The sequence below is a fragment of the Salmo salar genome, chromosome ssa15 (genome assembly GCF_905237065.1).
Source record: "Salmo salar chromosome ssa15, Ssal_v3.1, whole genome shotgun sequence".
Classification (NCBI taxonomy): Eukaryota; Metazoa; Chordata; class Actinopteri; order Salmoniformes; family Salmonidae; genus Salmo; species Salmo salar.
Genome location: NC_059456.1, coordinates 32,058,481 through 32,085,426, shown reverse-complemented (window position 1 = coordinate 32,085,426; position 26,946 = coordinate 32,058,481). Strand labels below are relative to the sequence as shown.

At 42.0% G+C, this 26,946-nt stretch overlaps 3 protein-coding genes across 3 annotated transcripts in view; 2 read left to right on the top strand and 1 right to left on the bottom strand.

Annotated features, from left to right (window-relative positions):
• Positions 1 to 1,062: 1,062 nt before the first annotated feature.
• LOC106571266 (N-alpha-acetyltransferase 20) lies at positions 1,063 to 4,838 on the top strand. The gene is made up of 6 exons (XM_014144094.2): positions 1,063 to 1,289; positions 1,668 to 1,692; positions 1,826 to 1,916; positions 2,056 to 2,191; positions 3,957 to 4,102; positions 4,195 to 4,838. Exons 1-6 carry the CDS (start codon positions 1,237 to 1,239, stop codon positions 4,278 to 4,280), a joined length of 537 nt encoding a protein of 178 aa, XP_013999569.1. The 5' UTR covers positions 1,063 to 1,236; the 3' UTR covers positions 4,281 to 4,838.
• Positions 4,834 to 11,411, bottom strand: LOC106571265 (crooked neck-like protein 1). The gene is made up of 14 exons (XM_014144093.2): positions 11,195 to 11,411; positions 10,644 to 10,796; positions 10,374 to 10,465; positions 10,025 to 10,183; positions 9,743 to 9,909; positions 9,340 to 9,518; positions 9,059 to 9,229; positions 8,756 to 8,947; positions 6,786 to 6,845; positions 6,569 to 6,649; positions 6,239 to 6,478; positions 5,970 to 6,071; positions 5,573 to 5,821; positions 4,834 to 5,462 (listed from the first exon to the last, which is right to left on the bottom strand). Exons 1-14 carry the CDS (start codon positions 11,240 to 11,242, stop codon positions 4,998 to 5,000), a joined length of 2,358 nt encoding a protein of 785 aa, XP_013999568.1. The 5' UTR covers positions 11,243 to 11,411; the 3' UTR covers positions 4,834 to 4,997.
• The window catches only part of cfap61 (cilia and flagella associated protein 61), a 35,554-nt gene continuing 19,993 nt past the window's right edge, over positions 11,386 to 26,946 (top strand). Inside the window, exons 1-17 of the mRNA XM_014144091.2 lie at positions 11,386 to 11,628; positions 11,832 to 11,980; positions 12,158 to 12,308; positions 12,387 to 12,463; positions 13,022 to 13,089; positions 13,227 to 13,347; positions 17,251 to 17,383; positions 18,085 to 18,285; positions 18,403 to 18,468; positions 18,575 to 18,702; positions 19,420 to 19,459; positions 19,597 to 19,736; positions 19,968 to 20,094; positions 20,452 to 20,529; positions 20,655 to 20,861; positions 21,551 to 21,679; positions 26,108 to 26,235. Of these exons, the coding sequence (XP_013999566.1) occupies positions 11,838 to 11,980; positions 12,158 to 12,308; positions 12,387 to 12,463; positions 13,022 to 13,089; positions 13,227 to 13,347; positions 17,251 to 17,383; positions 18,085 to 18,285; positions 18,403 to 18,468; positions 18,575 to 18,702; positions 19,420 to 19,459; positions 19,597 to 19,736; positions 19,968 to 20,094; positions 20,452 to 20,529; positions 20,655 to 20,861; positions 21,551 to 21,679; positions 26,108 to 26,235 (1,937 nt within the window). The 5' untranslated portion in view covers positions 11,386 to 11,628; positions 11,832 to 11,837. The remainder of the gene's footprint in view (positions 11,629 to 11,831; positions 11,981 to 12,157; positions 12,309 to 12,386; positions 12,464 to 13,021; positions 13,090 to 13,226; positions 13,348 to 17,250; positions 17,384 to 18,084; positions 18,286 to 18,402; positions 18,469 to 18,574; positions 18,703 to 19,419; positions 19,460 to 19,596; positions 19,737 to 19,967; positions 20,095 to 20,451; positions 20,530 to 20,654; positions 20,862 to 21,550; positions 21,680 to 26,107; positions 26,236 to 26,946) is intronic.

Sequence of the window (26,946 nt, the reverse complement as noted above, 5' to 3'; positions counted from 1 at the left end):
TGTGATGGGGCACCAGGCCTTAGCACCCCCGGAACAGAGATCAGGTATGAAGGGCTAGGGGCCCTGCTGGGGCTGAAAGAGGAAAGCGGTTAGCGAAATTAGAAAATAGGGGAGGCAATTCAACCATTTTAAATCCCCTTTAACAACAAATAAGTATCTTCTATAATGGAAAAAGTATGGGATTACAAATACATGTGCCTAGAATACTTTTGAAGTACTATATTTTACCATACCTTGGGGTGAAAACAACAAACTCCATTTGCCTGAACCACACAGCAATGTGCTTCATTGATCAATGGAACCAAGTTGTTTCTGTGACAGTCTTCATACCTGTGCTAAAGTAACTCCACCAACTATACCAAAGAGAATTTCTAGGGAAAAAACACCTCCCTTAAAAAAGATATGTTCCTGTTAAAAAACATGTACTTGTTCAATCAATATTTTTGTGTTGTGAAAATTGTAGTTAAATTCCAGCAATTAGATTGTCATTGGCTACTTAACCAGGTATGTTTTTTCCATGTAGCTAATGGTTTTTCGATTGGCTAATGAATGATTCAGCTATCTATTTGGTTGTGATTGCCTTATAGCAAAGTAATTCAATAATATTTAATTAATTTACCAGCAGAATGTATTTGATTACTTATTTGTACAAATCATTGAAATGTCATTCTAGACATGGCTCGTCATCATTACATTTTCTCATCTTTGGGCTCCCGAGTGGGGCAGGGGTCTAAGGCACTGCATCTCAGTGCTTGAGGAGTCGCTACAGACTCCCTGGTTAGATTCCAGGCTGTATCACAACCGGCCATGATTGGGAGTACCATAGGGCGGCGCACAATTGGCCCAGTGTCGCCCGGGTTTGGCCGGTGTAGGCTGTCATTGTAAATAAGAATTTGTTCTTAACTGACTTGCCTAGTTAAATAAAGGTAAAAATATATATAGTGTTCTACTAAAGTTAGTCTGCTATTTCTCAGTCCAACAGCAGATGGCAGTAAACAACAGGCAATGACACCTCCCTGACGAAGGAGGGCATCGATGTTCTTATTGATGCTAAAGTTGAAGGGTCGCAGACACTTTTGCCGCGTTCATGTACCAGTTGGAACTCAGACATTTCCGACTAGCTATAAGTGTTTGTAATATAGTTATACACGTGCCGCGTTCAACGAATCAGGAAGTGCAATATTTCCGAGTGTCCTTGTTCCAACTAGGATTGAACGCGGCAACTGTACAGGCAAAATGACAACATTACGAGCTTTCACATGCGATGATTTGTTCAAATTCAACAACATGTGAGTTCATTTCGATATTGTTTTTATAATAATGTTGAATAGGTTACCCATCTAGCTACACCGTCATTATGTTTTAATGAACAATAGCAATTGCTTGTTGGCTAGTTGCAAGTATAGCCAGACTATCTGCTAACGTTAGCTAGTTTACACTAGTCAACTCTTGATTATAAGATACATTATTTGGTATATTTCATGGACAATAATAGCTCACTAGTTAGCTAAGCAAGCTTTCCACGATTAGCTGGCTAACTAGAGCCAGCTAGCTAACAGTTAGATCGGTAACGTTGGGCATAACGACAGTTGATTACACTGCTGCACCTCATCGGGGCATTGCATTGAATGCACGAAACATCTCAGTATTTGTTTCTCTCTTCACAGCAACCTGGATCCATTGACAGAGACGGTATCCTTTCAGTACAAATTGTTCCCCAGCATTGTAATAACATACCACCGTCATGCACAGAAACCCCAGATAGTGCAACGTTAGCCTTTGTCTTGTTATCAGAAGACAAGCTTTTCTTAACTTTCTTTCACAGTACGGAATCCCATTTTACCTACAGTACCTGGCCCACTGGCCAGAGTACTTCATTGTTGCAGAGGCCCCTGGTGGTGAATTGATGGGTTACAGTGAGTAGGTCTACATGTCATACACACCTAGCAATATGATGATTGCTTTAGAGAAAATGCAATAGCAAACATAATTGCAATAGCAAAGGAAAAAACTATGTGTAGCTTCCATGAAAATGACACTTCTGACTATCCTCAGTCATGGGAAAGGCAGAGGGATCAGTGGCTCGAGAAGAGTGGCATGGCCACGTCACAGCTCTCTCTGTGGCCCCAGAGTTCAGACGACTGGGACTGGCAGCCAAGCTTATGGAGATGCTGGAGGAGATCTCAGAAAGGTGGGGCTGACTTCTAATGCTTCAGGTTACTAAGATCAGGGTTGTGTTCATTTGGCAAAGTTTGGCCATCATAAAGAACTGAAATATTACTTTCAATGCCTCCACAAACATGCTGTACAGTGTCAAAAATAACATTACAGTCTGCCAATTTGAGTCAATATCCACTGTTTAAAGGCAGGATTTCTACAACAACAACAAAAAATCTTTTTGTATGCAGACAAAGTTTTGTAGTACTTTCTATCAGAGTAGCATTCTCTGTGGACTTCACATTCTGTATGTAGCAGGTGCCAACTTGGGTGCCAACTTGGGGTGTCAACTCCTAATTCTGACTACTGGTGATTCAGGGCCCTCCCCCGGTGTGGGGCCTTCTCACTGTGCCGTGTAGGGCCCCTCTCTCCTCCTCTGTCATAGGGCCCCACTGTCTGCTCTATGGGGCCGTTCTACAGCTGCCTCCCCATCTCCCTGCTAAACCTAGCTTACATAGCTACACAGTGGTTGTCTCAATCATTTGAACTCCTTTCCTCTATGACCACTGATCTGGTAGGACTTGACAGGTGGAAGCAAATTGGTAAAAACCTATCCGGTCTTTCATCTATCAATGGTCATGAAGGATGAAAGGTGTGCTCATTCAGAGTAGGATGAAGTTGCCCCTAGATGCTGATAGTGGGTCACTTTTGCATTTCCCCACTAATGGTTAAAGAGTGGCTGAACTCACCGATTCCATATGTTTCTCTGCTGCTAATTAAGAAAAACGAGATTTGAGTCTCGGGGTTGTTGGTCGATGTGGGTGTGTTATGTTCACTTTATCGTACCCTTGCAGTTACTGTTGTTTGTCCCTCTTGAGTCACGGTAGCAACAATATAGCCACTAGCACTTCCTCAAAATAGTCCGAATTAATCTAAGATAAATCAAGAAATGTGTAATGAATTTTGACGTTTTTGCGAAGGATTTTTTTTTTTTTACATCTTGCTATGGTGTTTGGTGCAGTATTTCAAAAGTTAAAAGATGTGCATGAAAAAGTCAGTGGACTGCAGACAGTATTGAGACAGCTGCTGCTGGCTGCGCTCAGGGCTGATTTCTGAGAACACGTCTACAACTTCATCATCAGCAAGCTGTTGAGCTATCGTAAATAAAGCACAAGCTGCTACACAGTGTTTACCAGTGCCCAAAATCACTAGCTAGATAAGTTCCATCTCTGTGTATGTCAATGAAGCTCATTAGTAGTAGTAAGCAGGCAAATAGGAATATACTGACCCAGGTTTTTGCAGTAGTACTACACATCTGTTTCCACTAATCAAAGCTGATTCCACTAATCAAAGCTTGATGAGTTTGTCATTTGAATCAGCTGTGTCGTACCAGGACAAAAACCAAAATGTCCACCCCTTGGGGTCCCCAGGACAGAGTTGAGGAAACACTGGACTACCTGGTCCAATAAGAAACCCTTTGAGTTTTCTTGTACCCTACTGAACAATAACCATGTTAGAGTAAAGCTGGGCGATATGGACAAAAATCCATATTGTGCTAAATTGCCATAATCAATGCAATGATGATAAATAGAACGATAGTTTTATAACACTAATGTGCACTGCTTTTTTTATATTATATGATTTAAAGCTTCACATTTCTCTAGTATAGGCTACTTATCGTAATGAACGATATCAACAAAATGCCTGCGATAAGTGATCGGTGTTGATCATTTTCGGTTTGTCGTACCAGCAAAGATCTACTTCTTTGCCTCACTATTGTCTGTTTCACTGTTGTTTAGGAAGGGTGGGTTCTTTGTTGATCTGTTTGTGCGAGTCTCCAATCAAGTGGCGGTGAACATGTACAAACAGCTAGGCTACAGCGTTTACAGGACCGTGATAGAGTACTATTCTGCTAGCAATGGAGAACCGGATGAAGACGCCTATGGTAATATGAACCCCTTCAAATCAACGTAAACATTACTGTAACTCAGAAAATCATTATGTGGATATGTACTCACTCTTTGTGCTTTTCTGCAGATATGAGGAAAGCCTTGTCGAGAGACACCGAGAGGAAGTCCATCATTCCTATACCACATCCTGTCAGACCAGAAGATATAGAATAACAGTAGACGGTGGCTCTGACACTTTTGAAAACAAATACATGTATATTTCTTGGTTTTCACTAGTTACCACAGCCACAAAGTCAAAATTGGCTATGGTAAAAATTAATGACAAACATTTGCATTTAATTTAAGGTTATGGTTAGGCATAAGGGCAGTGTGTTGAGGGTTAAGAAATGGTAAAAATTAGTAGGGTTTATGATTCTGGTTGTGATAACGACCATATTTCCACATAGTCTACATTAGAAAATTACGTGTGAAAAGTGTTATTAGGACAAGTTATATTTTTAGGGTGTGATGTGTGAAAGCTTAGAGAATATCATTGTACATAATATTGACAGATCTAATAAGTTATCCTTTGTGAAACTAGGATTTTTGATGACAGTGAATCAGTCACTGTTTGGTGTGAAATTTGAAATGCAATATAGAATTGAAAGGACTTTAATCCACATTCAATAAAGTATTACTTACATGACTCACCCAGGTAATGATACTGTATCTGCTGCTTTGTTACAGCAGTCAGTTCTATGGTTAAAATGTCCAAATAAATCAAAAGTTGGATATCAGTGTTTTTATTTACACTGTCATTGCACCACAGTAAATGAATGAAACAAAGACATGGAAAAATAATCACACTTTTTTTTAAGCAATAGAAATTACCCGATGAGGTCCCCAACTTGTCCCTATTTGTGATGAGTAAAACATTTTTTTCCAGACAAGCTAATCTTTCACTGAGTCCTTATTGCTCTTCCTGGGCTGTTTCTCACCACCATTGTCACTGTCACTACTACTGCTGCTGCTGCTGCTGCTTCCACTACTGCTTTCATCAGAATCATCTCTGTCATCGTGTGTGCTCTCTTTGGGGACTTCTTCAGGCACAGGCTCACTGACTATAGGCTTTTCTGATGATGGTGATGCTAAATCTTCTGTAACTTCTTTGTCTATTCCTCTCTCCCCTCTTCCGTTTTCTTCTCCCTCCATTTCTTTGCCCCTAACTTCCTCCACTCTACCCCTATCCACTCCTCCATTGTTTTCTTCCTCATCCTCTTCATCGTCTTCTTCATCATCTTCTTCTTGTTGCTGCCTCTTCCACATCTTGGCCATGGCGAGCAGCTTGAGGTTGGGCTGGTTGGCTGCATCCTCAGGGAAGATGTAGTCGTAGTACTCCTCCCACCCTGCATCCGACTGATGGATCAAAATGAAAAGTCAATTAGTGATCAGCCGAACCACAAGACATAAACAAGGGTAATGAATTGATGTTGGATTGGTATAAGGCTAAGAGAAACACTACTTACCCCGTCCTCTGCCGTGAGCTTTCTCCTCTTCTTCACCTTCTCTGGCAGCAGTTTCTTCACCCTTTCCCTGGTCGTGTCTGAACCAAACTCCTGCTCAAACTCCTTCCAAGACTCCAGCAGCATCAGACGCTCCTCCTTCTCCTCACAGCTCCTCAGGCCCTTGTTGGCCTCCTCAAAGATCCCCCTACACCTCTGCAGCCGGTCAGAGGTATCGATGGACAGCTCATACTGGGCATAGCTGATCCAGACCTGCAGGTAACACATTTGGCAAAATTACAAAATGATCAAGTATTGTTTGATGAGTTACTGAGCCACTGTGAGTATTAGGCAGGTGAGTAATGTAGCATGGGACTGTTGGTAGCAAGACAGTCACTAAGGTTAAAGGGACAGCTCTCACCTTGACGTGCTGTGTGCGCTGCAACAGTCTCTTGTAGAGACCTCTGGTGTTGTCATACTCTTCCTGCTCGATTTCAAAGTCGATGTAGGACTTCCACAACACCTAAGATAAATAAATAAAACATTTGAAAGTAAAATACTGTTCAGAGGTATTTTCATTCGTTTTCACTACAATACTTTTGACGTGAAGGGTGTCTTCAGACATGCTGAAAGTGGAAAGCCAATACAGTGAGTAAATAAATGCCCAGGGTGAACGTTTTTGAGCCTGACCTCTGGCATGTCCAGTCGTGGCTGTCCGATGGCCAGCTCGAAGATGGCCCGGGCCCTCTCTGTGTCTCCCAGGATGGTCTCCAGCTCAGAGAACTTGATCCAGGTGGTGCAGTTCTCGGAGGCAAACTCCAGGTACTTCTCATAAAGCTTCCTACATCGGTCAAACTCTCGGAGCTGCAGCTCCAGTTCAATGTAGCCCTTAAACAGCTTGTTCTTTGGACATTTACCAATGGCTGTGCCCTGGGGAGAGGGAGAAGGCAATATGACAGAACATTTCAAGTTTGAAGTATCACAATGAAAAACATAAATCATCAACAGTAGGGACCTTACCAAGCCTCGTCTAGCAGCTTGGAGGTTCTTCTGGCGGATTTCAAACTGTCCGTAGAGTAGCCACATCTTGGCAAACGTGAACTATGAGGAAGGACACAAAGTAATACGTTTGATGATTTGTTGATGAATGTTTTTTTGTTGCATATCAAATGTTTTATTAAACCCCATTTCAGAAACAGAGGTGCCATTGATTGTAAACATTGCAAACTGCCGATACCTTTTTGTGAGGGATGAGATCCAGACATGCCAGGTACACCTGCCTTGTTCTCTCTGGGTCCTGCCAATCAACACAATAAGCACTGAAATCCACAGGCATATATATGCACAATGTCACACTTAGCGATGTCAGAATCACAGCCAATAGGGATGTGCATCTTTCCCTTTCAAGAGGATTCGATACGTATCTAGATACGGGAACGATACGTTTTAGTTTGAAACGATTCGGTTTGATTAGAGAACGAACTGATGTGATTCGGTTGGATGCACTAACATTTGTTGCATAAACATTGATTTTCCATTCTAAATTCATATCTGCTGCTGATAAAGCTCATGAGCTGGGCCTGTCTGAGCTGACTTCTCTGTGTGTGTAAATTATGTATGTCCACAGTCTATACTAGTATGTAGGCACCTGATCTGAACCATAAGGGAGACTAGGCATCAACCACCCCACTACCATTATCAGATTAAGGGCCATAAGGGGGACTAGACATCTACCACCTATCAGATTAGGAGGGGGGGAGACAATGTAGCTAGTGTTTTTTGTCCCCCCACTTTGGTTCTGAAATCACCATCACCCACTAATTAACTTGTCATGTTTACAGATTAAGTGTTTGAGCTAGTAATGTATCAACATTTACCGTTTACAAATTAGCTATGACATAGCCACTGAAGGAGAGGACGCACCAGTTGTCACAAAAGAGGAGGTACACTATATATACAAAAGTATATGGACACCCCTTCAAATTAGTGGATTTGGCTATTTCAGCCGCACCCATTGCTGACAGGTGTATAAAATCGAGCACAAAGCTATGCAATCTCCGTAGACAAACATTGGCAGTAGAATGGCCTACTGAAGAGCTTAGTGACTTTCAACGTGGCACCATCATAGTGGTAGGCCACACAAGCTCACAGAATGGGACCGCCGAGTGCTGAAGAGTGTAAAAATCCTTGGTTGCAACACTCACTACCAAGTTCCAAACTACCTCTGAAAGCAACGTCAGCACAAGAACTGTTCGTCGGGAGCTTCATGAAATTGGTTTCTCATGGCCAATTGGTTTCTCATTGGACTCTGGAGCAGTGGAAACACATTACACGTTCTCTGGAGTGATTAATCCGCTTCACCATCACCATCTGGCAGTTTGACGGACGAATCTGGGTTTGGCGGATGATTGGAGAACGCTACCAGCCCCAATGCATTGTGCCAACTGTAAAGTTTGGTGGAGGAAGAATAATGGTCTAGGGCTGATTTTCATGGTTTGGACTATGCTAATTAGTTCCAGTGAAGGGAAATCTTAACGCTACAGCATACAATGACATTCTAGATGATTCTGTGCTTCCAACTTTATGGCAACAGTTTGGAGAAGGCCCTTTCCTTTTTCAGCATGATAATGCCCCCATGCACAAAGAGAGGTCCATACAAATATGTTATGTCGAGATCGGTTTGGAAGAACTTGACTCTGAACTCAACCCTATCAAATACCTTCGGGATGAATTGGAATGCTGACTGTGAGCCAGGCCTAATCACCCAACATCAGTGCCCGACCTCACTAATACTCTTGTCGCTGAATGTAAGCAAATCCCAGCAGCAATGTTCCAACATCTAGTGGAAAGCCTTCCCAGAAGAAGTGGAGGCTGAAATAGCAGCAATGGGGGGGGACCACTCCATATTAATGCCCATGATTTTGGAATGAGATGTTCAACGAGCAGGTGTCCACATACTTTTGGTCATGTGTATTTTTGGAAGGTAGAAAGAAAGTAATATGAGAAAAAAAAATGTTAGTGAATCAGTGATTCGTAACTTTTAAATCGATTTTCTGACCGATGCATGCTACATTTGGATCGGTTTGGGGTCTGCGGACCGATGCAGTCGTATCTTAAACATTTGAATCGGGGACTGATGCGTACCGGTGAATCGTAACATCGTCTAATAGCCATTATTTAAACACAGAGGATGCAATGCAGGCCTACCTTGACCTCCAGTTCTTCATATAGAGCGTAGTTTATCCACAGGTAAATGTATCTTCTCCAGTGCCTCTTCTCCTGTATAGGAGGGATATTGGCGATGGCTCTCTCATAGACCTCCCTGGCAGTGTCAGGGTCCGCATCACTCTCCACCAGGCGTAGGTAATCAAACCATGCGTCATAATTGTGTGGGCTTGCCTATACAGGAAGAAAAACCCAATCCAATAATAAGTCATTAGTGGATAGAATATTGTTTTAATGGGTTATTTTGGGATGAAATCTTTGCGAATCTTCACAGGTTTAATTTACCTTGACTTCCTCTTCATACTGAAATCTCCTCTTGCTGACGATGACGTCCTCGATTCCCCTCCGGTCTCCAAACTTCTTCTCAAATACGGTGTAGAACTTGAAGAGCTCCTGAGCCTGCTGCTTAGGAATTCTGTCCAGGGCGTATTTGTAGATGACTCGAACTCTCTCAAACTAAGACACAAGGGGGAGAAAAGTTGTGTTGTTCTGTTGACCACAGTTGGAGAACACTATAAATGTGTGGGAATAAAACTAACATGGTTTAAAGTGTCAGATTTACAAACCTCTTTCTGTTTCTCTTCAAATCTGGCGAAAGCCACAAAAAGGTTCTCATCAACATGCTCCTCGCCAAAGAACTCCACTGATCTTTCAAACACCTTCCTCCCATGGGCGATGTAGCCATGCTTCTCTTCAAAACGGGCGTACTTAATCCAATTCTTCACATCAGGGTGGACAATCACAAGTGCACTGGAATTAAGGGGCTTTAAAAAAAAAAGAAGAGAGATGCACTCTACAGGCATGAAGGTAATACCACTACCATAGGCAATGCAGCATTACAAATGTAATCATCTGTTAGAATAAAACACCTGTTAATGAATAATGCATATCTACAGTCAGCAACCACAACTCATTTGCTAATACATTGTAGTAAGTCATTGCTTTAAGCACTTCCCATCAAAAGGATATATCTCTCATAGATGGAGCGTGCCTTGTCCACTTCCTTGTAGCGCAGCTCAAAGTTGATGTAGGAGTGCCAAGCTTGTTCCTCTGGTTCCCACTCTGTCCAGCGCTCAAACACCTGTCTGCAGCCAGCGATGTTGCCCAGCATCTCTTCCATGTAACTGTACTTGTACCTGAAAGGGGGAAAGCAGCAAAAGAACAGATGAGCGACAAAATTGTGAATGTTTTTTATCTAAACTTTCTTTAACCAGATATGCTCAGTTTAGGAGAGGTAAAGTTGTTAAGTACCAGAACTGGTTGACACGTGGCAAGATGGTGATGGCTCTGTCCCAGATGTTGCGGGCGTGGTTCACCTGCCGGTTCTTCATCTCCATCTCGGCATACTTCAGCCACAGAGCTATGTTTCGGTGGTCTACATCCAGAGCACGCTCGTAAATAGAGCGAGCCCTGGGGGGAAAAGTGTTAAAAAAAAGCTCAGATAACAAGTATCCCTGTCAAAATCCATCTATAACATTCACATCAGATTCCATATACAACAATTATGCCTGTCAACATCCATCTACACTCACATTAGACTCCATATATGAATGAATCACAAGAATCTGCTTCACAGACACACTGACAAGCATTAACTTACCTCTGGACTTCTTTCAGGCTTTCCTCCCATTGAGCGTATTTTATCCAGTTGCTGATAACAGTACGGTTCTTTCTGATGTTGTCTTCAAATCCCTAAGAGAAGGAGTCGAGTCCAGTTTGCATCTGATTAGATCAATGTATTTACTACTGTGTACTTCACAAGATTTGCAGACAACTGAGAATGTTGAAACAGTCTGGTTGGCAGACCAACCGAATATCAACAGTATGACTGAAGTCTGAAGTGTAATGCATGTGTCACTTGGGGTCTTACCTTCCTCTTCTTCAACTTGTAATCGTTCAACTCCTCTTCATCAGTGATCTTTTGCTTGGGTGGCGGTGGCAGAAGCTCGAGCTCCCTCTCCTTTGCCTCCCTGAGCAACTGCTCAGCTGTGATTTGTACCTCTGCAGGAGCTTTGTTTTTTACCTTCACAGCACAAATTAAGACGTTATTTTTTAATTGGATGAAACTAGTTGATTGAAGACAATACTAGTTAGCTACATAGGTAGTACATGTTCCAAATGTAAACAGTTCGTGTAGTTAGCTGGCATAAACTTTAAATAATTAGCTAGCTAGCTAGCCCTTCCTCGCACACAGTTGGGTCAGATTTCTCGATAGAGTAATCTACATGAGTTAAATAAATACAAAATAGCAGTTCTTACATAGCATGCTACCTTTTCGGTCGTTTAATGTAGCTAGAAGTAATCTACATTCGTACCAAAACAAAGGACAAGTCTTGTTATGGTTAGCTAGCTAACGTTACCTGGCTAGGCCCTATTACAAGTTCCCTAGCTAACGTAAGCTGTTTTTAAACTTTTCGCTACCTTCGCTACTTTCGGTATCCTCTGTTTCCCTGCCGCAGTAGATGCCATTTTACTGGATTGTATGGTAGAGTCAAATAGAATCAACTATTACAACTAAATCGATCAGTTTAGAATATTTTCACAACGCGCCAGTGGACTCCGCCATGACACTTTCAAACGTGCGCGCGTTGAACGTAACATATGAACTGTTACTCTTCACCCCACGACGTCACCGAGCGTTATGTTTCTATGGTTACACATCCCCATTAGCTGAAGCTAGTACTAGTTTTACTTTATTTCTTCGTTTTGGTTGAACACAGGAGAACAAACCGTTATTGACACTGTATGTTTCAATAATGAGCTAGCTAAGCATGAAATAGAAACCCTGATTTGAATCCTTGTTGCAAATTCGGAAGAATATATATGAGAACTGGAAAAGTTCTTGCTTCCACCAGGTGAGTTAGCATGATAGGCTAATTTGACAAGAAGAATGCTACCGGAGTGGACTCCAATGTGTAACGTTAAATACTTGATGTGATACCCCCTAGCTAGTCATTTCATTATTACAAGAATGCATTTGTTGTGTTTTGTTCAAATTTGTATTGGAAAGCCATTTACGTTTATTTGCTTCTCATTTGCTTTTCTCTTCCAAAATCAGAGAAAGATGAGGACCATAACCTCCTCGGGTGGCAAAGTTGAGACTGTGACTGTGAGGAGAACAGAGTCATCAGATGCACATGCGATCAATAGCCTGATCAGTCCTGCCACAGTTGCAGTATTTGGAAGAGTAAATGTTATTAATCTACTGTGAGTATGCATAGCCTTAATCATGTCTGCCAAATGCATGAAACAGATATTCACACTCAAGGTGGAAAAATATGTTTTGTTACATGTCAGAATGCATGAACATGCAAGCGTCAATCCATTTTAGATGGACCACAATAATTTATCCTGGCTTCACTGTCTGTATGTTGGTATCCTCAGAGAGAAGGCCAATCTGGCAGTGACCCTGAGCAATGCGAAGAATGAGGTCTTGGCCCATGCTGCCTTCTCTGATCACCCCATTGGAGACATTGTGGATCAAGCTTGTTGGGAACCATTCCTGCATGACAATTACAGTGCTGAAAAATACACGGTTTGTATCAACTAGAGAGACTTGTTCTTGTTTTCTTTCCTCTTCTCTTGGTTTAACCGTATTTTCTCGTCACGACAGCCTCTGAACACACTTTTCCTGCACCTCTTCGTGGCACAGCCGATCTTCTCCATCGGGAGTGCCAAAGAGATTGTAAGGTAGGAAGCACAGGAGGCTAGTGAGGGTAGGATGGCTCACAATAATGTCTGGAATGGAGTGAATGGAATGGTATCAAACATGGAAACCATATGTTTGATGTGTTTGATACCATTCAATTTATTCCATTCCAACCATTACTATGAGCCTGTCCTCCCAAATTAAGGTGCCACCAGCCACCCATGGTAAGGAGATTATCAATGTTTTTTATGTATGCAATCATCAAAAAGCAGAGTGTCAAAGTGAGCAGCACTAACAAGTGATGGCATGGCATTGCTCATAATCATGTAACAACCCCTTTCATAACGTAGGCTCAAAAATATAACATGTTCAACTTTTCCATAATATAATAAGACCAGGTTTGAATCCTGTTTGTGGCAACTAGTGATACAGCAGTCTGCCATTCCTATACCACATATGCTTTTCCAATTTGATTCCACAGCCATTCCATAAAATTTCAGCATGAGAAATTAGATTCTCATGATGTGATATTGCATGCACTGTAGGTTCTTGACAGGGTGATGGATTGTGCAATAAGAAAAGTAAACATCTTCTTACAGAACTGTGTTCAATGCTATCACAGAGCTGCAATACATCTGCTTGGTCACCCCAACTAGTCAATGTCTAGGTAAGTGTGTAGTCCTTTTTTATAGAATATGTATTACAACATGTGTAATCGTATTAGTTAACGTTCTTCATCATGTATTCAAAAATATATGATTGTGAAGGATTCACAGTATGCCCACTCCCACTGTGTGTTTTCAGAGCGTGCACTGGTAAAGATCTTTGAGCCCATGAAGAGTCTGAAGGATCCAGGGCCCCAGTGTTCAGCATTTGTGTGCCACAGACACAACTATTGCCCAAGGCTGCATGTCCGCCGAGCCAGGTCCTCATAGTCATTTTAACACACCTGCATTCTGTACCATAGCACTTTTGCTTTATACTCTCAAATTTGATTTTGCAGTTCACAGTATGATAAATTACTTTTTTGAATTAAGGAATTCATTGTTTAATTCCAACCTGGTCTCAGAGCATATCATATTATTATGTACGTAAATCCGAAGAAACTCAATTTAGTAGGTTAGGTTTCGTATTGTATGTATTAATTTGTGGATGTCCATCACCCATTTCGTAAGATGTGTTAGAAATTACAATTCATATTATTAGTTACGAATTTGCAGAATGTACAATATGTAACGAATTTTCTAAATGTATGATATGTTACGAATTCTAGCTAGGTGTCTAGGTGGCTAACGTTAGCTAACGGGTTAAGGTTAGGATTAAGTTTAGGAGATAGGTTAAAGGGTTAAGGTTAGGGTTAGCAGAAGGGTTAGCTAACAGGGTTAAGGTTAGGGGTCGCCAGGCTGCTCATCAAATCAAATCAAATCAAATGTATTTATATAGCCCTTCGTACATCAGCTGTTATCTCAAAGTGCTGTACAGAAACCCAGCCTAAAACCCCAAACAGCAAGCAATGCATGTGAAAGAAGCACGGTGGCTAGGAAAAACTCCCTAGGAAAAACTCCCTAGAAAGGCCAAAAACCTAGGAAGAAACCTAGAGAGGAACCAGGCTATGAGGGGTGGCCAGTCCTCTTCTGGCTGTGCCGGGTGGATATTATAATAGAACATGGTCAAGATGTTAAAATGTTCATAAATGACCAGCATAATAATAATCATAGTAGTTGTCGAGGGTGCAACAAGCATGTCCGGTGAACAGGTCAGGGTTCCATAGCCGCAGGCAGAACAGTTGAAACTGGAGCAGCAGCACGGCCAGGTGGACTGGGGACAGCAAGGAGTCATCATGCCAGGTAGTCCTGAGGCATGGTCCTAGGGCTCAGGTCCTCCGAGAGAAAGAAAGAAAGAGAGAAAGAGAGAATTAGAGAGAGCATATTTAAATTCACACAGGACACCGGATAAGACAAGAGAAATACTCCAGATATAACAGACTGACCCTAGCCCCCCGACACATAAACTACTGTAGCATAAATACTGGAGGCTGAGACAGGAGGGATCAGGAGACACTGTGGCCCCATCCGATGAAACCCCCGGACAGGGCCAAACAGGCAGGATATAACCCCACCCACTTTGCCAAAGCACAGCCCCCACACCACTAGAGGGATGTCTCCAACCACCAACTTACCGTCCTAAGACAAGGCCGAGTATAGCCCACAAAGATCTCCACCACGGCACAACCCAGACAGGAAGACCACGTCAGTGACTCAGCCCACTCAAGTGACGCACCCCTCCCATGGACGGCATGGAAGAACACCAGTACGCCAGTGACTCAGCCCCTGTAATAGGGTTAGAGGCAGAGAATCCCAGTGGAGAGAGGGGAACCGGCAAGGCAGAGACAGCAAGGGCGGTTCGTTGCTCCAGCCTTTCCGTTCACCTTCACACTCCTGGGCCAGACTATACTTAATCATAGGACCTACTGAAGAGATAAGTCTTCAGTAAAGACTTAAAGGTTGAGACTGAGTCTGCGTCTCTCACATGGGTAGGCAGACCATTCCATAAAAATGGAGCTCTATAGGAGAAAGCCCTACCTCCAGCCGTTTGCTTAGAAATTCTAGGGATAATTAGGAGGCCTGCGTCTTGTGACCGTAGCGTACGGCAGGACCAAATCGGAAAGATAGGTAGGAGCAAGCCCATGTAATGCTTTGTAGGTTAGCAGTAAAACCTTGAAATCAGCCCTTGCCTTAACAGGAAGCCAGTGTAGGGAGGCTAGCACTGGAGTAATATGATCACATTTTTTGGTTCTAGTCAGGATTCTAGCAGCCGTATTTAGCACTAACTGAAGTTTATTTAGTGCTTTATCCGGGTAGCCGGAAAGTAGAGCATTGCAGTAGTCCAGCCTAGAAGTAACAAAAGCATGGATGAATTTTTCTGCGTCATTTTTGGACAGAAAGTTTCTGATTTTTGCAATGTTACGTAGATGGAAAAAAGCTGTCCTTGAAACAGTCTTGATATGTTCTTCAAAAGAGAGATCAGGGTCCAGAGTAACGCTGAGGTCCTTCACAGTTTTATGTGAGACGACTGTACAACCATCCAGATTAATTGTCAGATTCAACAGAAGATCTCTTTGTTTCTTGGGACCTAGAACAAGCATCTCTGTTTTGTCCGAGTTTAAAAGTAGAAAGTTTGCAGCCATCCACTTCTTTATGTCTGAAACACAGGCTTCTAGCGAGGGCAATTTTGGGGCTTCACCATGTTTCATTGAAATGTACAGCTGTGTGTCGTCCGCATAGCAGTGAAATTTAACATTATGTTTTCGAATGACATCCCCAAGAGGTAAAATATATAGTGAAAACAATAGTGGTCCTAAAACGGAACCTTGAGCAACACCGAAATTTACAATTGATTTGTCAGAGGACAAACCATTCACAGAGACAAACTGATATCATTCCGACAGATAAGATCTAAACCAGGCCAGAACTTGTCCATGTAGACCAATTTGGGTTTCCAATCTCTCCAAAAGAATGTGGTGATCGATGGTATCAAAAGCGGCACTAAGATCTAGGAGCACGAGGACAGATGCAGAGCCTCGGTCTGATGTCATTAAAAGGTCATTTACCACCTTCACAAGTGCAGTCTCAGTGCTATGATGGGGTCTAAAACCAGACTGAAGCGTTTCGTATACATTGTTTGTCTTCAGGAAGGCAGTGAGTTGCTGTGCAACAGCTTTTTCAAAATTTTTGAGAGGAATGGAAGATTCGATATAGGCCGATAGTTTTTTATAATTTCTGGGTCAAGATTCGGGTTTTTCAAGAGAGGCTTTATTACTGCCACTTTTAGTGAGCTTGGTACACATCCAGTGGATAGAGAGCCGTTTATTATGTTCAACATAGGAGGGCCAATCACAGGATGCAGCTCTTTCAGTAGTTTAGTTGGAATAGGGTCCAGTATGCAGCTTGAGGGTTTGGAGGCCATGATTATTTTCATCATTGTGTCAAGAGATATAGAACTAAAACACTTTAGTATCTCCCTTGATCCTAGGTCCTGGCAGAGTTGTGTAGACTCAGGACAATGGAGCTTTGGAGGAATACCCAGATTTAAAGAGGAGTCCGTAATTTGCTTTCTAATGATCATGATCTTTTCCTCAAAGAAGTTCATAAATGTATTACTGCTGAAGTGAAAGCCATCCTCCACCTGTCACCATCGTTATGCACACCAGCCCTTCATCGGAATCACCAGCACTCCATCACGTCATTGATTGCCTCCCCTATATCTGTCACTTCCTCAGTTTCATTGTCTGCATTGATGTTGTTTTGTGTCTCTTGTCCAGATGCTGTTCTTGTTTAGTTTCATGTTTATTTATTATTAAATCTTCACCCTGTACTTGCTTCCCGTCTCCCAGCATCTGTAGTTACGGAAGCGATACAAGGGCCAGGGGCAGGGTTAGCTAAAAGGGTTAAAGGAAGGGTTAGCCAACATTCTAAGTAGTTAAAAGGTAGTAAGTAGTTCAAAAGTTGCTAATTAGCTCAAATGCAAAAGTTGTCCATGATGAGATTCAAACAACCTTTGGGGGTGTAATACGCCCACCCATCCACCCCAACCAACCACCCTACTTTCGTTTTTGCCTTAAGTAACCATCTTTCTTATGTAACCATACCAAACGTAACATGTCATACTAATTTCAGAATCCCGGATTTACATTTACTATGTTACGTCTAGTCTATGAGACCAGGCTGTTATTTCAATACGTTCACATGTATTTCTATTCTAATTTTAGTGAGTGATGATCCTTGGGTTGCTCATGGCTTTCATCAAGTGATTGACGCTTCTGTTACAGGGTGGAGGATCATGATGACCTCACACACATCTTTGCAGAGCAGACAAAGGCCCTCACAGGATTCTATGGGCCTTACTTTCTGGCTGAACTCATAGAGGCTCAGGACGACGAAAATCATGCAGCTGTTTGTGAGGTCAGCTATGTTTACAGTTTTATTTCTTTGTTGTCATGAGAATATATTTATTTCTCCTTAATACATTCCAACTTCAGCCAAAACCACGGGAAAGGAAAAAACGTTAGCCCTTCTGATTATTAAGCTTTGGATCAAGTCAGCCATTTTGTTCTTTCTGATGTTATCTGTCTGTTTGTTTTATCATTGGCATCAGTAATCTCTGATCCACTGTCAGAGAGTTCAGTCCATTTAAAATGTAATAGCAGTAGTGCAGATGCTTTTGCCTGGTTCACAGAAATCCTGCTAGGGTAAATTCCCCCAGGACTTAGAAGATGACAGATCTTTCCTCCCCTCCCTGTAACTCAAGCTGACATGTGTTCATGGCAGCATATGGTAGATGAGAGTTGACACTGCCAAGACAGGCTCTCACTGAACATATTGTGTCCAGACATCTGTAGCATTTTGGGTTTTTTGCCTGGATGTGTTCTCCATTCAGAGAACAAACAGCACAACACCTCCCAAGAGGGCTGTACTATTCAGCACTCTATTTTAACAGCATTGCCAATTATTTACTTATTGTGTACATTTTTTAAAGTTATAGTACTGTAATTGGTCAAGTTTGATAGTATGCATGTGTATATTACTAGTGTTGATACAGTTTATTTAATTACAAATGGCTTTACAGTAAAATGACTGTGTATGTCTGTGTTCTGTCTTCACAGAATGAGGGAACTGCTGTGGGTTTCATCAGTGTGAGTGGTGACATCAACTTGAAGCTGCTCAACGAGTGCTTTGAGCTTGGGCCCTTCAACGGTCTGTATAAGCCCAGTCCAGAGGACCTGACTGAGACTGCCCCTGAGCCAGAGGGAGAGAGGACTACAGGGGACACCAACACCATCAGCCCACAGGGTAGCACTGGAGAGGTACAGTATGAGATGAATCTGACCCAGAAGGACCCATGTGTCCAAAATCAATGATACTGTAAGGCTATAACAGATATGCAATTGTTAGGCAAAATGTGACATATTGGTTTGATCCAGGACGTGGACCAGACAAAGGTTTTTGATCAAGGTGGCGTTACAGAAATACCCAATGAAGTATCAGAGGTAAACCAATTATGAATTCCTTATGGTATTTCCTTCATGTCCACCTAGCTATGGGCTCTCATTCATCTCCTATTGATATATTAACACTGTATTGCTGTCATTGCAGCCAGGGGATATCCAGGCTTGTGCGGCAGAGCCTCAGGGTTCAGAAGTGACTCTGGAACCAAGAGTCTCAGTAACACCCAATGCATTCTGTATTCAATTATTTGTCATCTACAAGAATTTTGAAATGAGGTAAGTTCAGGAGAAAGTCACAAGGATAACATTGCTGTCTGATGAAAACCTCGTAACTCAATATTTGCCAATATTTGTATGTATTTACTGAAAGCAGTAAGTCCCCTCAATGTACTCTGAACATTTCATTACTCTAGGACCAATAAAAGGTATTCAAAATAGCTTCTGAAGTTTCATAATTGTTGGTTCGTTAATGGGAAAATATGTTAAAAAAAATAAACATCTTCAATGTTTCTGTTTTAAGAAAAACAGCGACGATAATTTGATTACTAAGTCGTTAATTGATTAAGTAATTACCTAGTAATTATACTGCCATTGTTTGGATGAGAGTTTAACTAACCCATTTGAAAAAAGGATTCTGTTTTGGATAAATAAAGAGGAAATACATTCCCATTAATTGAAGGTGATCAAAGTGTGTATCTGTCTTTAGCTGTGTGATTGTTAGCTGGCTCCCGCTGCGTCTCTCTCTCTATCGCCTTACTGCCCAGCTGTTCTGGAATATGGAAGCCAGTTACTCCCCACCGAGAATGAGCATGTAATTAATGAGTATGGTGCTTAAAGTGACAGCAACTTGAAGGAGAGAAGTACTGAGATGTGCGGATTGCTTGGCCAGATTGCTTGGCCAGTTGTTCCACTGCTGTGATTTCCATGTTGGCTCTGATTAGAGCCTTGGCAGAGACACAGTTTCACTTAACTTCCCTCATTCATCTCCTACAGATCGGTGGACTTCCTGCCCAATATATTTAAACTTTTCCCTGTAAGTACCTGCTAATAAATCTTATTACTTAACCATTTTTGACTGACATACTCATTGATTTCCACATTGTGGAGGCTCTTTGAAACTGAGGTTACTGTGTGATTAGCATGAATCCAATCTCCTTGTTTCTTCCACAGGACCGTGATTTCTGCATCATCTCTGTGCCCAAGCTGGCCCCTGAGTTCCCCCTCCTCCAGAGCTTCCTCAGGGTAGTACCACACCACACCAGCAGCCTGCCCCAGGAGCTCTACATCTTCCACCGCTCTGGTCTGCTCAAGTGGGTATTAGTATAGTCCCCAACAGAACATTTCAGTAGTTTTAGCCATTGACATACATCTAAGGGTTTAGCATGAATGCATCTCCTTATTTATCTTACAAAGATTAAATTGAGATGGATGTTATTGGATATTTGAAGAGAGACATGTTTTTGGGGCGAGAAATCCCTGGATGTGTATATACAATGGAAGTTGCTTGTGTAATGTCTGCCATGGTCTTGTTGTCTCCTCAGGACATTTGTGGTGAGTCTGGCAGTGTCTGCAGACAGGCCTGCAGTCTGTAACATGGTGAAGAGACTCAGCCTGCATGAGAGCCTGCTGGAGGACCTGGACATGTTCTACCAGGCCCATAGAGACATGGTCAGTCACAGACACACACACAGGACATACTACTGCCAATAGGACAAGGAATAGTACAACCACTAGTTCCATTTACCTTGTTCTTATATAGCTAGTCTCAGTTTATCAATCAATTACACAAAAACTGTTCCAGAGTGATTCAAATTATTATGTTGGAAGACTTGGAGTATCACTGATTGATTGATGGTTTTTGCAAGGAGGTAACTAATTGCCATGTAAACCATATTTCCAGTGGTGATTCACACCCCAGCAGTCAAGCATGACTATGACAGAGCTCCAACACAGATAATTACTTTGGATATGAAAATGGAATCAAGTGTAATATCTCATCTCTCTTTCTCTGTGTCTGTCTTCCAGGATGGAACACCCTTGCAGGCATTTGTAGCCCAAGTTCAGAACCAACTAGTTGGGATTGTAATTATCAGAAATGAGGAGGTAGTTTTCTTGTTTACAGACTTCAATGGTATTTTGCTTTCATAGATTTAGTACTACTATTTAGTACTACTACTCACTCTCTCTCTCTCTCTCTCTCTCTCTCTCTGTCTCTCTCTCTCTCTCAGGATATAGATTACATCCGAGCCAACTACAACATTGAGAACTTCATCTACTTCAGCCACCACCGCTATGAGGAGCATGGCCAGCTGTGTCACTTTGCCCTCAACCCCATCTTCCAGCACTACGCCAAACACTTCCTAAAGGAGGTCCTGCGGCTGGCCCACAAATCCTGCCTCTACTACCCAATCTACCCCTCCTACCACAACCAGAAGGTGAGAGAAACAGCCTGTAAAGCTCATTGACTTCTCACCTTGCCCATTCCACTGTGTGTGTGTGCATGTGTTCGTGCGTGCATGCACATTGTGTTCAGTACCAGATATTCAAAAGTGCAGTGTTCCTCAGTCCTTGCCCAGCCACTCTTCACCAACTCTCTCTGGGGTTGGAGAAGCAGGTGCTGATATAGGACTACCAGGTCCACCTCTCTGGACTGTTAGAATACATTTCCTCACTGTGTAGAGGCCTTCTCCTTGTCCTCATCCTCCTCCTTCCCCTCTGCTAATTAACTTCTACAAACATGCACCAGATGGTGAGGTGTAAATAGAATAATGGAATTATGGAAAATCTAATGGGAGAGGGAATCATAATTTGGGCAGTGGATGCTGGAGCATAGGGTTGGCCAGCCATGACCGAGGCAGTGGAAGTTATATTCAGTAGAAACGGTTTCTATTCAGGAGCATGTTGATGGTCGTGTAAATCGTATAAAACAACCTCTTCATCAGAGCTAATTATGTCTGCATCCCAAATGGCATCCCTACAGAGCTCTTATGGGCCCTGGTCAAAAGTAGTGCCCTATATAGGGAATATTTTGCACCTGTTAGTCACCCCTTCCTTTGCCTCCATCAATGGTATAGCTGATAGGTATCACCTTCCCTGACCCTTGCTCCTTTTCCGCCCCCCTCAGAACTCATGTGCCCATTACCTGACCTCTGTTCTTAACTGCATGGTTCCGGTGCGCCCGCGACGCCAGATTGTCTACCCTCTGGAGGAGCTGGGCATCAATGCGCCATCCAAGCAGATCACTAAGGACCAGGTGGGCACAGCAGCAGCTGATGAACAGGCTGGTTGGTGGTTTAACATGCCTGGGAATACAGTTGGGCAAGTACCTACTGTCTCCAGGTTAACAGAATGAGAGGCAGAGAGATGATATGAGAAAGAAGAGAAATATCTTTCGTGTGTAATTTACATGCCCACAAGAGGGTGCTGCTTTAAAGTGGACGGATTCCCCACTTAGCATGGAGTGTTTATAACATAGATATTTGTTTCAAACAGTCAAATATTGTGATGCAAACAATTGGAAAGTCATTTTATGTGAAAGGTAATCATTCCATCAAGGGTAAGGCACTCCATGGACAAATAGCATTGCAGTCTTGAACATTGCTTATAATTAGTTGTAGAGCTTTTTCAGTGGTATTGTATATGCACAACTTTTGTTTATTAGTCTTTCCACACCCAACTCCTCAGGCTATTTTTAAAGTGCTTGTATTAGTATAGATGAGGGCAGCAGATGGTTGCTCTGACAGATGGTTAGGAATGTTTGCCTCTGCTGTTTAACAGGTAAAGGAGCACAGTCCACTTACCACACAGTCAGTCATAAGCCACTGTCTGCCGCACCTGGTCTGCATCTCAATAGTTGTAACTAGCTTCGTCTCCTTGTGTCCTCTTCCTCCATGATCACTGATGTGGGTGATGGGAGACAAGGAAAGGAAGGCATTTCAGACTTAATCATACACTTATTTTGGATATGCAGCAAATGTAATGTTATACTAAATCAGAACTTTATTAGGTAATACTTTCACCAATCACTCCACCATTTCCTGGTTGCTAAAATTCTAATAGCCTAATTTCAGTTTATGTGATAAAACAAGCAAGTATAGTGTAGAGAATCATTGTACCATCTAAACGCTGTGAAATATCTTTTCCATAACCAAAATAAAGCTGATGTACAAAAACGAAAGTAAAAGACACAAAAACGAAATTTAAGAACAGGAAGCATAGAAATAGCGCTCATAGAACAGATCTACCACTTCTTAGACTTGCTTTCAATGAGAATGACAGATCTATAATTGACATGTCTATGTGAATTTGGTCGGGTCACCCAAAATGTTACATATTGCAACTTTAATATTTTATTTATAAAATTCATAATATCAATAGAGCTATAGCACACAGCATTTTCTGAACCATACGATATAAGCACAGTTATTCATGCTTTTTAATCTTAGATCATAGAATCAATCTGAGAGTACATGTTCCTATATGTGTACCGCGTGGCACTCCCCTCTCCCTCAGTGCATTAGCAGATACACCTGCATTCGCCCGTTCCAGGCCATCCAATTTAAAACCTCCATTTAGTAACACGGCAACCATCATATCCAGGCTGCCATGTTGATAAGAGGATAGCAGAGCGATGCCTCACGGCTTTGTCTCTTAGTGTATATCCAAAATAGCACCCTATTCCCTATATAGTGCATTACTTTTGACCAGATCCCATTTGGTGCCATTTGTGACACAGCCTCAGCCTCGTAATCTAAGCCTGATGTCTAGCACAGATGTATTAATCAGATTTAAAGCACCTGTTCCCTCTCTGTCAATACCGGATCGTATTACCCAGTGCCATGGTCACAGCACTAGGCTATTATGTTAGAGAAAAGGTTAGGCACCATTTCCACAAGGATAGGGAATAAGGACAGCTGCACTTGCCCACACTAGCCTATACCTACCTGCACAAGACAGAGCATGAATCAGACCTGCATCGTGTTGTTTGGTTAGCTGGAGTATTTCAGGTGATTATTATTTAGGAGGTTCGTTACAAAGCAGAATAAAGATGTAATTAGCTGAACGGAGAATGTTCTTGCACTTTAATTATATAGGTTTGATTAGATTTGGTCATTTTCACATGAAGTCAGAGTTTGAACTTATATGTGTTCTTTTAAGAACAGGGCAGGCACTACTGAGAATAGCATAAATATTACTTGAAGGTTAATTCCAACCGCAGGTATCCCCTTCCTTTGGGGAGTGCTGCCATTTTCCATCCAACAGGGAACCAATGTAACTAATTATGAGTGCTCTAGGACCAATTAGCGCACTAAAATCACCGTTTGATTATTGGTGAGGAGATACAAAATTCTGTGGATAACACAATGTTCTCTGCGTTCATTCTGACTCTATACCTTGCATTGAATGCGCTGACATTTGGACATTTATTTTCAATTGGGCCAGTACCCATAATAAAATAGTTAGTATTTAAGTAGGAGCATTGGCACTTATTACGTTTCACTCAGCGTTTCCAGTGGAACATCAAACTTTAAGACATTTCCATATTGTTTTGTATAAACGCTGCTAAAATAATATTACGATTTTTTTTCTGAAAGCTGGTACTCTCTTTTCTGTAGTTAAGTGCTCTAATAAATACCAGTCTCTGGGTTTTAGGCTATTGTCATTCAAATAAACCCAAATGGGAAAATGGTGTGCACATTAATACACCTTTTAGGAACGCAATAATTATGTTTGTCATCTACAGTACCAGTCAAAAGTTTGGACACACCTACTCATTCAAGGGTTTTTCTTTAGTTTTACTATTTTCTACATTGCAGAATAAAGTGAAGACATCAAAACTATGAAATAACACATGGAATCATGTAGTAACCAAAAAAGTGTTAAATAAATGAAAATATATTTTATGTTTTAGATTCTTCAAAGTCGCCACCCATTGCCTTGATGACAGCTTTTCACACTCTTGGCATTCTCTCAATCAGCTTCACCTGGAGTTCCCACATATGCTGAGCACTTGTTGGCTGCTTTTCCTTCGCTCTGCGGTCCAACTCATCTCAAACCATCTCAATTGGGTTGAGGTTGGGTGATTGTGGAGGCCAGGTCATCTGATGCAGCACTCCATCATTCTCCTTCTTGGTCAAATAGCCCTTACACAGCCTGGAGGTGTGTTGGGTCATCGTCCTGTTGAAAAACAAATGATAGTCCCGCTAAGAGCAAACCAGATGGGATGGCATATCGCTGCAGAATGCAGTGGTAGCCATGCTGGTTAAGTGTGCCTTGAATTCTAAAATAAATCACAGACAGTATCAGCAGCAAAGCACCCCCACACTATCACACCTCCTCCTTCATGCTTCATGGAGGGAACCAAACATGCGGAGATCATCCATTCACCTACTCTGCGTCTCACAAAGACATGACGGTTTGAACCAAAAATCTCAAATTTGGACTCATCAGACCAAAGGACAGATTTCCACCGGTCTAATGTCCATTGCTCGTGTTTCTTGGCCCAAGCAAGTCTCTTCTTATTATTGGTGTCCTTTAGAAGTGGTTTCTTTGCAGCAATTCGACCATGAAGGCCTGATTCACACAGTCTCCTCTGAACAGTTGATGTTGAGATGTCTGTTACTTGAACTCAATGAAGCATTTATTTGGGCTGCAATTTCTGAGGCTCGTAACTCTAATGAACTTATCCTCTGCAGCAGAGGTAACTCTGGGTCTTCCTTTCCTGTGGCGGTCCTCATGAGAAACAGTTTCATCAAAGCACTTGATGGTTTTTGCGACTGCACTTGAAGAAACTTTCGAAGTTCTTCAAATTTTCCGCATTGACTGACCTTCATGTCTTAAAGTAATGATGGACTGTTGTTTCTCGTTGCTTATTTAAACTGTTCTTGCCATAATATGGACTTGGTCTTTTACCAAATAGGGCTATATTTCTGCACGCCTACCTTGTCACAACACAACTGATTGGCTCAAACGCATTAAGAAGGAAAGAAATTCCACAAATTAACTTTTAACAAAGCACACCTGTTAATTGAAATGCATTCCAGGTGACTACCTCATGAAGCTGGTTCAGAGAATGCCAAGAGTGTACAAAGCTGTCATCAAGGCAAAGGGTGGCTACTTTAAAGAATCTCAAATATAAAATATATTTTGATTTGTTTAACACTTTTTTGGTTACTACATGTGTTACTTCATAGTTATGATGTCTTCACTATTATTCTACAATGTAGAAAATAGTCAAAATAAAGAAAAACCTTTGAATGAGTAGGTGTGTGCAAAATTTTTGACTGGTACTGCGAGGACAGACGCTGGGAGACGAGAAGCAAGTACAGGGAGTGTACATTTAATGAATAACGGACAAGAAACAAAACACGGACAGTGTCTGGATGGGAAACATAACGACATTAATGCTGACCCGGGGAACAAACTGAGGAACAGACAGATATAGAGGGAGCAATCAACAAAGTGAAGGAGTCCAGGTGAGTCCAATGAAGCGCTAATGCGCGTAATGCTGGTGACAGGTGTGCGTAATGATGGGCAGCCTGGTGCCCTCGAGAGCCAGAGAGGGGGAGCGGGAGCAGGCGTGACGTACTGTATATTGGTTAGATTGCTGGAGAACTCTTCTGAAGTAATCAAACGGATGAATCTGTGACTTTTACACACGCTGTCTCTCTCTTCTCCTCAGGTCCCGTATGCTCTCAACCACATCAACCGAAAACTAACCATGGAACCAAAAGTCACCATCAATGCCAGGATCGTGGTAGTGGGGGCATCAGACACTGGCTTAGCATTTCTGGAGGTGCTTGCTTTCTGGTATTGAGAAATTGTATACATGACATTCATAAATTGCATTTAGAATTGTGTGTATTAGAGGAAGCTCAATGACATCCTCCTCTAGATGATTGTAATTAGTGGGAGTGACTGGTAGGTATTAGAGCAGCAGTGTGTGCAGCTTTAGCAGCAGTGATTAGTAGAAATATGAGTATACCCACCCAGAGCAACATGTGTGAATGCACAACCATCCCTTCTCCCACCAAGGCAATCTGTACAGCCAGCTTAGTATTGGCCTGAATTCATGGTTACCTTCAAACAAACACCAATACCACACCTTTTGTTATTACAGTATGTTTTGCATAGGTTAAGAAAGCTTATTTATTGACTATCCACACATGCATTGTGCACATTCTTGCTTATAAAAGTCTTGATGTTTAGTTGATTTGATGAATGAGTCATTATAGCTGTAGGCTTGGATGAAAGCCTGCAAACACGACAACCCTCCTTGACCACGAGTAAAAACATTGTCTAAAGTGTATGTCAACAGCATTCACATTCAGAATGACTTTTCTCCTGAATTCGTCTTTTATTCCAGGCATCCAATATCTGGAAATGTCGCCAGACTTTTGGTTGGCTAGAAAGAGGAGGCGCTGCTACATGTTTGTATTCATTCCGTCTTTGAGATGAACTGTTCCTCCAAACAATATGGCGTCTAGGTTCTGCTCATTCGCCGCCAGCCGATAACTGCCA